Source organism: Salvia splendens, chromosome 11 (assembly GCF_004379255.2).
Source record: "Salvia splendens isolate huo1 chromosome 11, SspV2, whole genome shotgun sequence".
NCBI lineage: Eukaryota > Viridiplantae > Streptophyta > Magnoliopsida > Lamiales > Lamiaceae > Salvia > Salvia splendens.
The window spans coordinates 20669182-20681885 of NC_056042.1; the positions used below are offsets into that span (position 1 = coordinate 20669182).

The window sequence follows — 12704 nt, forward strand, 5'->3', positions numbered from 1 at the left end:
CGGACCCCCGACCTAACAGTTGGAGGTGAAGCGTCTTACCCAGTAGGTGCGCTTCGTTGTCATTCTGGGCCCATAGGCCCAAGGAGAAATTAATCCCCAAATCTGCACTTCCTAGGATTCGAACCTGCGACCTCCTAGGAAGTGAAAGCTCCCTGATATCAACTCCCAAGCCACTAGAGCAGCTTGGTTGGATTCAGTCTGTATAGAAGAGTTAGACTTGTTTGTTTCTTATATATGTTAAAAAAATAAATAACATTATATACGTGTGTAAATTGTGATAAATTATTTTTCGCATTGATTAAAAATAAACTAAAGTTATTTTTTATCTATTTACTTGTATAAGTTTTTTCTCTTTAAAGTGATGAATATCGTTTTCTACTAATTATACTCCAATTATTTTTTCTCTATGTCTCTATTTTACTTTATCAATTTAATATTTATTATAGTTAATTGGGCTTGACTCATATAGAGTAATAATAATGGAGTAATAAATAAATGAATATTTGGATTATTATAGAATAATTCGAGATGTTTATATTCATAATTTTCTTTTTATTATTGCCATTCCATTCTAATTCTATTAAAACTAAATTTTTTCAAAATTATTGATAATAACCAAGAAATTGTTGTTTTGTTAATATTTAAATACTATAACTTCTAAAATAAAAGTTTAAATTATTGGAGCATATGATTTTACTTCTAACAACTTAAATTTTTTAAATGTGAAAATCTTAGACAACAAAGATTTTAGATACAAATCCTCATAGAAATCATAGATCGCGATCACACACAACAGAAGATAGACTTAAATTTTATTCATTTAAATAATTATTTTAATTTTATACTCCCACCGTTCCTTGTTAATAGAGATCTTCTTTTCGGCATGGATATTAAGAATAGCATGCTAAATGGATTATGAATAAATTAAGAGAGAAAGAGAAATTGTCACTTTTTGCCAAAAATAGAAATGACACAATTATCTTGGAACGTTGGAAGTATTTACTACTCATACTCCCTTCGTCCCAAATTAAGAGTTACACTTTGCCATTTTGGTCCGTCACACAATAGGAGTCACACTTCATTTTCACCATAAATGGTAAGTAGGTCCCAAATTCCACTAACTCATTTCACTCACATTTTATTATAAAACCAATATAAAAAGTGGGTTCCATATTCCACTAACTCTTCCAATCTACTATTCATTACATTTCTTAAAACTCGTCTCCATAATAAGAGTTACTCCTATTATCGGATGTAGGGAGTACTTCATTATATTTGACCCCACGAAATTCATATCCTTGGTCCGTCATTGGGACAAAATATAAAAGAAAGGTTTATATCTTGAGTGGTACGGAGATAGTACTTTATATTGTGGACATTCTAAAATAATAAAATGAAACATTTTCACCATCAAAAGAAGTAATAAAATATAAAAATGATGTATATCGATATTTCTCAAACTAGTGAAATGTCATGACAATATAGTGCACAATTGTTAGTGATGTCAGTGTAGCCCGCAACCTGTGGGTTGGCCGGAATAGCCCGCCAAATTTATAGGTGATAGGGCTCGTTACAAGCATGGTTTTATACAGGTCTATTACACTAACAGTGGCGATAATATGCGAAAAGTGCTGAAGCGGCAGAGTGCATGGACAACTTGACCAACTTGGATAAGAAGCTAGAAATGGCCACAACCAAAGACAAGTTGATCAGTTGCAGACAAGGAATGGAGCCTGCTCAACCAGCAAGTCGATCAAGTAGAGTTCACCACATGAGATGATGAGTCATAGGAGATAGAAAAGAAGATGCTATCTCAAGGGCATTAATGTCAAGACAGGATGAGCTTACCCTAGGGATTTGGGCCCAATGCCATCATATAAATAGTGGAGAGAATGCACACAGAAGGGAGTTTTTTTTTTGGGAGTTCGGCATCATCATTTTCAGTCACTTCACATTCCACACTTTTATTCGTAACATGGAGCAAGGAAGCTAGGAGCCACCAGAATCACCGTTCTACCTCAACTTTTCTCCCTTCTTCCTCATAAAGGATGAAGGGACTCAGATCTACCAAGAAGTCTTCGTAGTTTGTGTTTTCCTTAACCCTCGAGGGGTTAAAACAATTATTCTTCCATTTTTAGTTCATGTTTTTTCGAAGTGATATAGATTGGGACACGACGAAGGACCCGTTGGATATATTGATCCAAGAACCCCAATATAAGGTTTGGCAGCGGACTCCCTTGATTGATAATCTGGTTTGATCCACAGAGCATGGAAAACCTCGACCCGTTGGCTATATGATCAGCCAAGAACCTCGGTATGATTGAACGCCACAAGAACTTGCTCAAAGTATCTTGATAAGTTCCAAACAAGTGAAAAACTCTACAAAGAGAATTCAACTCACAAGACAAAGTCTATTTGCGTATTTGATCAATGGTTTCTTCAAATGACATGCTTACAAGCCTATTTATAGGCTAGAATGGACTCTTGAAAGTCTCACATCATTAGTACAACTTAAGACATTTAAAATGACTCATAATAAAAGAAAAGTAACTCCTAAACCTTTGGTGTAACTCTAGGACATCTAAAGTCACTTATTTAACATAAAATGTAACTAAAAAGGACCCTTCATTTTGACTACTCCAACTTGGACAAAAATGCAACATGTATCTGTTAGGGTTTTGTATACTAGAAATCATCTTTCGAGTGATTGGATACTGTAAAACTCTAATGGTTATTTTCCAATAAATGCAACAGATTATTTTTGTCATAATGTTATTATGTTTTACATTTAATGGTTGTTTATTGCATATTTAAATGTATGAGCAAACGTAACAAAGTCTAAGTCTCTGTTTTAGTAGACCGGTTGTGGGCATCGTCCAATTTAAGGTAACACGGTCAGTTCTAAACAAAGAAAAATAAGAATTTCACAACCTAGATAGGCCTAGACTAAATATCGCGAAAGGTTGCAATGCCAGTCTGATTATTTCTAAACCTTATTGAAATAAGATGACGTTGGTGTGGTATAGCACTGAATGGATCTAACAGCAAGACGAGTCTTTATGCTATCTACTGAAAGATGAGGTCTTGAGAATTAATTTCTTAATCAATGTACGTTAGCATTGAGCATACGATATTGAGTATCCACTACTTTGACTTACCAAAGGTGCGGGTTTTTCATAACCCAACGATCCAGATATATTGGGTAGTGGCAATCATTATCTAGAGGTGCTAGGATTGCTATTATGTTGAAACATGCGCGAGGAGAGTCTCGTTTGATAACATCCACAAGAGGAGCTCGAAACGAGGTTTTATTATTCGGAACCTAGCTAGTTGGAGTTTGATTACTCTATGAATAATAAATAAGAGTTTCTTGCTAAGTCCACTCTTGGAATTCGAAATATGTTAATTAATTAAGTCTATAGCAGACATTAATTAATTAATGGATGTTTCCATCTTAAGCGCGGGAAATAAATCAAATACAATTAAAGGAAACCCTGAATACTTGTAATTTCGGATTTGGAAGGCAGTGCAATATTACTTCTGTAGTGGCTGCTCGTAATATTCCAATATAAGCTTATATTAAATTGTGGGTTCAATTTAATTAGTAAAAAGCTAATTGGGTGAGGCCTGTTCCAGATTCTTCCTTAGATCCCTGACTGGGCCCAATATGTGACTTAAATAAATAGGAGAATAAAGGAGATAGAAAACACAATAATTAATTTGTCAAATTTTCGTCCCCCCTCAAAAGAGTGATTTTCGAAAATTGTACTCTCCTCCGTGAGCTGAGTTCTGTCTTCCATTATTCGAGTCCTAGTACGTTGGTGAGATTTGCCCACACAAATATCAGCGTATAGTCCGGGACACCAGTCAGAAGATCCGAGGTCTTGTATTGAAGATCTTCACGTGGAGACAGAGCAAGCCATCATCGATTCTTGATTGAATCAACGAGGTAAATTGGCTAATTCCGTAGTAAGCATGTTTTAGGAATTTTATGTGCTAAAGCATGTTTTAATTCAAGTTATGAGCATGATACATGTGATAATTACGCGAATAGATTTTGTCTAAATAACCTGCTAAATAGATCAAATTCATGTGATCCGTTTTGTCCGCACGCTTCCGCTGCCAGCCCCTTCAGTATCTTCAATTTGGGCCTCCAAAATGTGATATGTAGTGCCTCCAAACTTCATGCCTTGGGCTGCCCACTAACTTGAATAATATTCACCACTTGGCCCAATGTAGAATGGTCTTGGAATTGAGTTTTTATTTTAGCAACTAAAAGCAACATGGACTCCTTTATCTTCTTAGCTCTAGCTCTTGTAATTAGCCCACTTTGAATGATCAATGGATCCATCTTCTTATCCTTGTAGATCAGCTTGGGGTGTGTCTCCAGCATTCCCTTCTTCTTCTTCAAGAGGATTCGTCCTCAAATCTAATTCACCAACATAAGGAGATAAATCAGAAACATTGAAAGTAGCACTTACATTAAACTCACCAGGTAAGTCTAATTTGTAAGCATTATCATTGACTTTTGCAATCACTTGGAATGGTCCATCTCCTCTTGGCTGCAACTTGGACTTTCTTTTAGAAGGAAATCTCTCCTTTCTCATATGCAACCAAACCCAATCTCCCGGCTCAAAGATGACTTGTTTCCGACCCTTGTTGGCTTGCTTTGCATATTGTTCTGTCCTCTTTTCAATGTTGAGTCTTACCCTTTCATGCAATCTTTTCACCATTTCAGCCTTAGCTTTTCCATCAAGACTTGCACGTTCTTCAATAGGTATTGGAATCAAATCTAGTGGACTCAATGGATTAAAACCATACACAACTTCAAATGGAGAAAAGTTAGTAGCAGAATGAAAACTTCGATTATAAGCAAATTCAGCAAAAGGTAAGCATTCCTCCCAACTTTTCAAGTTCTTTTTAACTAAAGTTCGTAGTAATTGAGACAAAGTCCTATTAACTACTTCAGTTTGTCCATCAGTTTGTGGATGACAAGTAGTAGAAAACAAAAGTTTAGTTCCCAACTTATTCCAAAACACACGCCAAAAATGACTCACAAATTTAGCATCTCGATCACTCACAATTGATCTAGGAACACCATGCAAACGGACAATTTCTTTAAAGAACAAATCAGCAATATGAGATGCATCATCACTTTTGTGACATGGAATAAAATGTGCCATTTTTGAAAACCTATCAACAACCACAAAAACTGAATCTCTACCTCTTTTTGTTCTTGGCAAACCAATGACAAAGTCCATTGAAATATCCTCCCAAGGTGCACTAGGAATTGGTAACGGTTTGTACAAACCATGTGGGTGTGATTTAGACTTGGCTTGCATGCAAGTTATGCATCTTTTACAAATTCTTTCAACATCCACACGCATTTTAGGCCAAAAGAAATGTTCAAGCAAAACATCCATTATCTTATGGACTCCAAAATTCCCCATTAAGCCACCACCATGAGCTTCACGCACAAGCAATTCACGCATAGAACCTTTAGGAATGCACAGTTTATTTTCTCTAAACAAATAGTCATCATGCCTATAGAACTTGTTAAATGCAGCATGCTCACAAGCTAAATAGATAGAAGAAAAGTCTGGGTCATTATCATACATTTCCTTAATCAACTCAAAACCAAGCAACTTAGAACTCAAAGTAGTGATCAAAATGTACCTCCAAGACAATGCATCAGCCACAATGTTTTCTTTTCCCTTTTTATATTTGATTACATAGGGAAATGATTCAATGAATTCCACCCACTTTACATGTCTCTTGCTAAGCTTACCTTGACCTTTCAAGTACTTGAGAGATTCATGATCCGTATGAATTACAAACTCTCTAGGCCACAAGTAATGCTGCCATGTTTCCAAAGCTCTAACCAAAGCATATAACTCCTTGTCATACGTTGGATAGTTCAATTGAGCTCCTTTCAAATTTTCGCTAAAGTAAGCGATTGGCTTTCCATCCTGCAACAAAACAACTCCTATGCCTACTCCAGATGCATCACATTCAAGCTCAAACATGTTACCAAAGTTAGGCAAAGAAAGAATTGGTGCAGTTGTAAGTTTCTCTCTAAGGAGATTAAAAGCATGCTCTTGTTTTTCTCCCCAATAAAAACAAACATCATTTTTCACAATTTCATTCAAAGGTGCAGCAATTGTACTAAAATCCTTGACAAACCTCCTATAAAAACTTGCAAGACCATGAAAACTTCTAACTTGTGCTACATTTCTAAAATAGCTTTCACCTTCTCCTTTTCCATTTCAATCCCATTAGCCCTTATAACAAAACCAGAAAAACAACTTTATCCATGCAAAAAGAAACTTTTTGAGATTTGCACACAATGATTCTTTTCGTAAGGTATCCAAAACTGCACGCACATGGTTAAGATGTTCATCCACATTTTTGCTATAGACAAGAATATCATCAAAATAAACAACAACAAATTTTCCAATGAATTTTCTCAAAAAATGGTGCATCAATCTCATGAGAGTACTTGGTGCATTAGTTAAACCAAAAGGCATTACTAACCACTCATATAGACCAAATTTTGTTTTAAAGGCTGTTTTCCATTCGTCTCCTTCTCTAATTCGAATTTGATGATAACCATTTTTCAAATCGATCTTACTAAACACAACAGATCCATGCAATTCATCAAGCATATCATCTAGCCTAGGAATAGGATAGCGATACTTTACCGTGATTTTGTTGATTGCTCGGCAGTCGATGCACATCCTCCATGATCCATCTTTCTTAGAAACAACAATTACCGGAACAGCACATGGACTCATGCTCTCACGGATTTTTCCTTTGTCCAACAACTCTTGCACTTGCCTTTGAATTTCCTTGGTCTCTTCGGGATTGGCTCTATAGGCTGGTCGGTTTGGTAGAACTGGCCCGGGAACAAAGTCAATTTGGTGTTCAATACCTTTTAATGGAGGTAATCCAAGAACCCGTTGGATATATTGATCCAAGAACCCCACGTATAAGGTTTGGCAACGGACTCCATTGATTGATAATCTGGTTTGATCCACTTCCAGAGCTTAGAAAACCTCGACCCGTTGGCTATATGTTCAGCCAAGAACCTCGGTATGATTGAACGCCACAAGAACTTTCTCAAAGTATCTTGATAAGTTCCAAACAAGTGAAAAACTCTACAAAGAGAATTCAACTCACAAGACAGAGTCTATTTTCGTATTTGATCAATGGTGTCTTCAAATGACATGCTTACAAGCCTATTTATAGGCTAGAATGGACTCTTGAAAGTCTCACATCATTAGTACAACTTAAGACACTTAAAATGACTCATAATAAAAGAAAAGTAACTCCTAAACCTTTGGTGTAACTCTAGGACATCTAAAGTCACTTATTTAACATAAAATGTAACTAAAAAAGACCCTTCATTTTGACTACTCCAACTTGGATGAAAATGCATCATGTATCATCAATTTGGGCCTCCAAAATGTGATATGTAGTGCCTTCAAACTTCATGCCTTGGGCTGCCCACTAACTTGAATAATATTCACCACTAGGCCCAGTGTAGAATGGTCTTGGAATTGAGTTTTTATTTCACCAACTAAAAGCAACATGGACTCCTTTATCTTCTTAGCTCTAGTTCTTGTAATTGGCCCACTTTGAATGATCAATGGATTCATCTTCTTGTCCTTGTAGATCAGCTTGGGTGTGTCTCCATCACGAAGTCTAGTTGTTCCTTATGTTTTTCACTTAGTTGCTACTCTGCGTTGTTGATCGATTTTCAAATCTGAGTTGGGAATTTTGTTTTGTTTAACTTATTGAAGATCGTTTATGAAATGGAGTTTTTAATGCAAGTTGTTTTGGATCAGGTGTTTTCTGATTTCGTTTCTATTGTTTAGCTTTAGTTCTGTTCTGATTTGGAAGTTAGTTCTGCATAATTTACTCGTTTATGATTAGATCTGATGTTTAGATGGAGCATGCGATGCATGTTGGTTTGTTCAGTTAATCGCTTGATGTTCTGTTTCAATTTCTCGTAGTTAGATCTAAGTTCTAGTTCGTCAACTAGCATGAAATTAGGATAGATACTTTAGATCTGTTTTTCTTCCGTCCGAATTACATGGATCTGTGTTTTAATTTGTATGTTTCCTACTTTCGTGTCATCTGCTCTGTTTGCATAAGTCGTAGGTGTTTTATTTAGTTGCTTAGCGAAGAATAAGGTCGTAGTTCGTTAGAGTAGCAGTCTTTGTCACCTTCTGTTGTTTACAGCTTTTTGGTAGTGCGCAAGTTCTTTTCAGTGGTCCCAACTGCTTTACGTTGTCATATTGTTTCCTACTTGAGTTGAACCGTTTGTGACATGTTGTTTTCATCATGCTTAGCCTAGTTGATCAAGTTAATTATGTGATTTGAGTAGTCCAGTTCTTAGTAGTAGTTTAACCCACCATAGTAAAGCGTGGCAGCAGCCAATCCCCAACATGTTTCGAACACAACTCGACACACCTCTGTCCCTGTGGGATTCGATCCTTACTTCCTTTTACTAGTCTATAGTATTGTGGGTTAAGGTCTTGAAATCCCTACGTCTCTCCGTTGGCTTAACCAACGACCAGATAGTTGTCTGCTTGATCCATTCATTGCCTGACTTGATCAGTTGTGCGAACTCTGCATGTTTTTTATCTGTATTGCGAACTAGATTCCTTAGTTCTTGAACTTTCAAATGGCGCCGTTGTCGGGGATGGATGACGTTTTATGTGCATGTGTTTGAGATATTTGGTGTATATATTTTGATTTCTTTTACTTGTTCTTTCTCAGTTTATGTACCGGGGCCTGAACTTTGGACGCTGGAATAACGCAGATAACTGGAGAGACACAGAGAGTAACTGGAGGATAAGAGCAGTAGCAAATCCCATTGTCACCAGGTCTGGATTGAACACTCGAGCTCCGAAGGGGAGGAAGATACACTCCCGTTTACCGAACCTAGAGAAGAAGTTGAGCCAGAGGAATAACTTATTCCAATGGTAGATATAGTGGATAATGATCCTGAGATTGGATTACTCAACGCCCACCGTTTACTAAACGGTGAGCCATCTCAAGCCATCGTGGTGACCCCTAAACCCTAAACCCAGTCAGGGATTGAGATAAAGAATAATGTGCAAGCTGTCATGCCGCATTTCTTGGGAGAAGAGTGGATAACCCTTATACATTCCTGCATGAGTTTTGCAAACTCTATGGGATTCAGAAGCGACCAGTTGGGTCCAGTGAGGATGACTACAGGTTGCGAGCTATCTCTTTCGCACTACAAGGAGAGGTGGATACTTGATTCATGAGGCTGCCCCCAAAATCTATAAGGACCGGGCCGGAGTTCTGACAAATTTTCCTAGATTACGTCTTCCCTTCCACAAAGACGAGTGCTCTGAAGAAGGAGATACAGGGAGCCCGTCAGGAGAATGATGAAACTTTGAGTGAAGATTGGGGAAGATATAAAAGGTTGCTTTATGTGTGCCCGAACAACCACATGGTGGAAGCCGATGTTTATAACACTTTCTATGAAGGACTAACCCCAGAATGCAAGGATCTCATGAATCTTTAAGCGGTGGCGATTTCTCTAAGCTGTAAGTGAGCGAAGCCAAAAGGGTGCTTGATAGGCTGATGAATGCCAAGAGGGCATATGATAATCCAAGAACCACAATCTTGAGGCGAGTGGCGGCTAATACATTCGCGAACACAAATGAGGAAAGAATGGAGGCCAGCATGGACAAGCTGAAGAAGGCTAAATTGGCTGCGATGGAGAAACAGAATCAACCTGCCCCGCAAGAGAAAGTAAATGTTGTATCAAGATAAGATGGGGTGTATCCCAGGTACGGACCCCAAGGAGATCTGGATTTTCAAACTCATGGGAGTGTTGCGGGACATTGGAACCCGAATGGCAGTTGGAACCCCGGAAAACAGATAGATGGTACATGGAGAGATCATCCCAATTTCAGATGGTCCGATCAGAACCAGAATCAGCCACCAATCCAGTGATTACTTATCAGCAGCCACCGGCCATCACATATGAGCAACCACATGCGATAATTTATAAACAGCCGCCGACTATCAGTTATCCACCACATCAGGAAGGGCAACCCCAATGGTAAAACTGGAATCATGAGGGGCAGAATAACTGGAACAACAACAGGGGACAAGGGAATCGGCTACACTGGCAGAACCGAAATCAGAGAAACCAGATCGTCTCCTATGTTCCGCCGCATCAAAGAAACTACCAAAACCATAATTCAAACGCCCAGCCAAAACAATAGGGAAGTCAAAGACCACATGTAAACTTCCATCATGGGTCTGGATCCTCTTCTAATAATCCGCAGGGAGCAAGCTCAAGCCAGCCAACGGCCAAGCAACCTAAGGGTACAGAAGAGCTGATCGGAGATCTGTTGAACTCCCAACTGCATTTTCAGGGAAACATGCAGGCCAACAATGATGTGGTGCATAGGTTGCAAGATGCCCAGTAAGAGCACAAGGCGACCATGGATATGCTTACCAAACAGATCTCACAGATGGCTACTACATTGAACGAGATACACGGGCATAATGGTCACCTTCCAGCTGCTGTTAAGATGTCAGACAGAGTTAATATTAGTAAGATTACTCTAAGAACAAGAAGAAACTATGCTGAACCCATGAGGAGGACAGATGAAGGAAGTGAGAAATTGACCCAAGGGTAGGATGGAACAGAGCCCCCCTTGGACAAGGTGAGGAAATCGTTGCCTCATTTTACCGACCAATTACCTCCTGATGAGGAGCCAGAAGAGTTGTACGAGGAAGAAAAAAATCAAGAGGGTGAGGCCCAGAATGAAGGTTCAAGCAATGCTGTCAAGCGTACCAAACCTTACCCATATCGGGGTGAACCTAAGAGGCAGAAAGAAGACCTTACTGATTTTATGGATATTTTTAGGAAGCTAGAGATCAACCTACCGTTCTTGCAGGCAGTGAAATTGCCCCCGTTCAGTTGATTCATAAAGGATTTCATAGCTGGGAAGGTGAAGGCTGACATGAAGATAGTGATTGGGGAAAGTGTATCCGCTGTTATCCAGAAGAAGAGACTTCCTTCAAAAAGAACCGACCCTGGGATGTTCACTCTGCCGATTGTTATTGAGGTTGTGAACATCGAACATGTTATATGTGACCTAGGGGCTTCCATCAATGTATTGCCCTTTTCGGTGTACAAGAGACTAACTGGTGTCAGATTGGTGGATACGAAGGTAGTCATTCAGCTAGCAGACAGATTATGCATAAACCCAGAGGGAGTTCTAGAAAATGTAATTCTGAGGGTGCACAACTTCTTTTATCCGGCGGATTTCCATGTAATTCGTATGAATGAGTCGGAGGTTGGAGAATGGAGTCAAGTGCTGTTGGGAAGACCATTTCTCAGGACCGCTAAAACTATAATTGATGTCAGCGACGGCATAATTTTCCTTGACTATCATGGAGAAAAAATCATGTTCAACATTGATGAAACCATGAAGAAGCCATTAGGCATTGAGAATCTGCATTCTCTGGATGTCATTACACCTTTAGTTCATGAGTGAATCCATTAAAAATGAGGTTGCAGGGTGGTGCGAGGCACTGATCACATAGGACTTGACGGACGAAGAAATTAATGAGGCTATTATGGGATTTTGCCAGAGGCTAGGGTCGACTGGATCAAGTGATTTTGCCCAACTGAACAGCTTAGAGGAACTGAGCAGTCTGGAAATGCTGTCCGACTTTGGGGAATTGGCTGTGAAGGATATAGAGAAAAACCCATTGCCTCAAAAGGCGAGCCCGCCCAAGAAAGAACTGAAGACATTGCCTCTTAGATCGAAGTACGCTTATCTGGGAGAGGAGGAAACTTTACCGGTGATAGTGAACAGTGAGCTGACCGATGAATAGAAAGAGAAACTATTGGAGGTTTTGAAGAAGAACCAGAAAGCAATCGGATGGACTTTGTCAGATTTAGTGGGTATCAACCCAGATCTGTGTATGCACCATATCCGCCTGGAGGAGGGTGCAAAGACTCACTCTGAGAATCAGAGGAAATTGAACCACAATATGAGGGAAGAAGTGCAAAAGAAAGTCTTGAATCTATTGGTCCTAGGGATCATATATTCCATTTCAGATAGCAAATGGGTTAGTCCCGTCCATATGGTGCCAAAGAAATCCGGTATTCAGGTGGTTAAGAATGACAAGAATGAGTTGGTTCCCACGAGACTGGTGATAGGCTGGAGAATGTGCATTGACTATTGGAAATTGAACGAGGCTTCACGAAAAGATCATTTTCCACTGCCCTTCATCGACCAGATGCTCGAAAAGACTAGTAGGTAAGCAATACTTCTGCTTCCTAGATGGCTATAATGGGTATTTCCAGATATATGTAGATCCTGAGGATCAAGAGAAGACGACTTTCACGTACCCTTTCGGGACGTACACGTATAGAAGAATGCCTTTCGGACTCTGTAATGCACCGGACACTTTTAAAAGGTGCATGATGAGTATCTTCTCTGATTTTCTTGAAGAATACATCGAGATCTTCATGGATGACTTCACGGTTTATGGAAATTCTTTCGAGTCCTGCCCTGCCAATCTAGATCTTCTACTAAGAAAATGTCAAGAGAAGAATTTGGTGCTGAATTTAGAAAAAAGCCACTTTATGGTACCTGAGGGAATCGGCATAGGCCACGTCGTCTTAGAAAGGGGAA

The 12704-nt window shown here is 39.0% G+C and overlaps 1 protein-coding gene across 1 annotated transcript; it reads left to right on the forward strand.

Annotated features, from left to right (window-relative positions):
- The first annotated feature begins 11018 nt into the window (after positions 1–11018).
- Positions 11019–11555, forward strand: LOC121754571. The gene has a single exon (XM_042149908.1). It carries the CDS (start codon positions 11019–11021, stop codon positions 11553–11555), a length of 537 nt encoding a protein of 178 aa, XP_042005842.1.
- Positions 11556–12704: the final 1149 nt, after the last annotated feature.

What these genes read in the sequence shown, in the direction of transcription:
- LOC121754571 (XM_042149908.1), top strand. Translation starts at nt 11,019, where the DNA reads ATGAAGATAGTGATTGGGGAAAGTGTATCCGCTGTTATCCAGAAGAAG.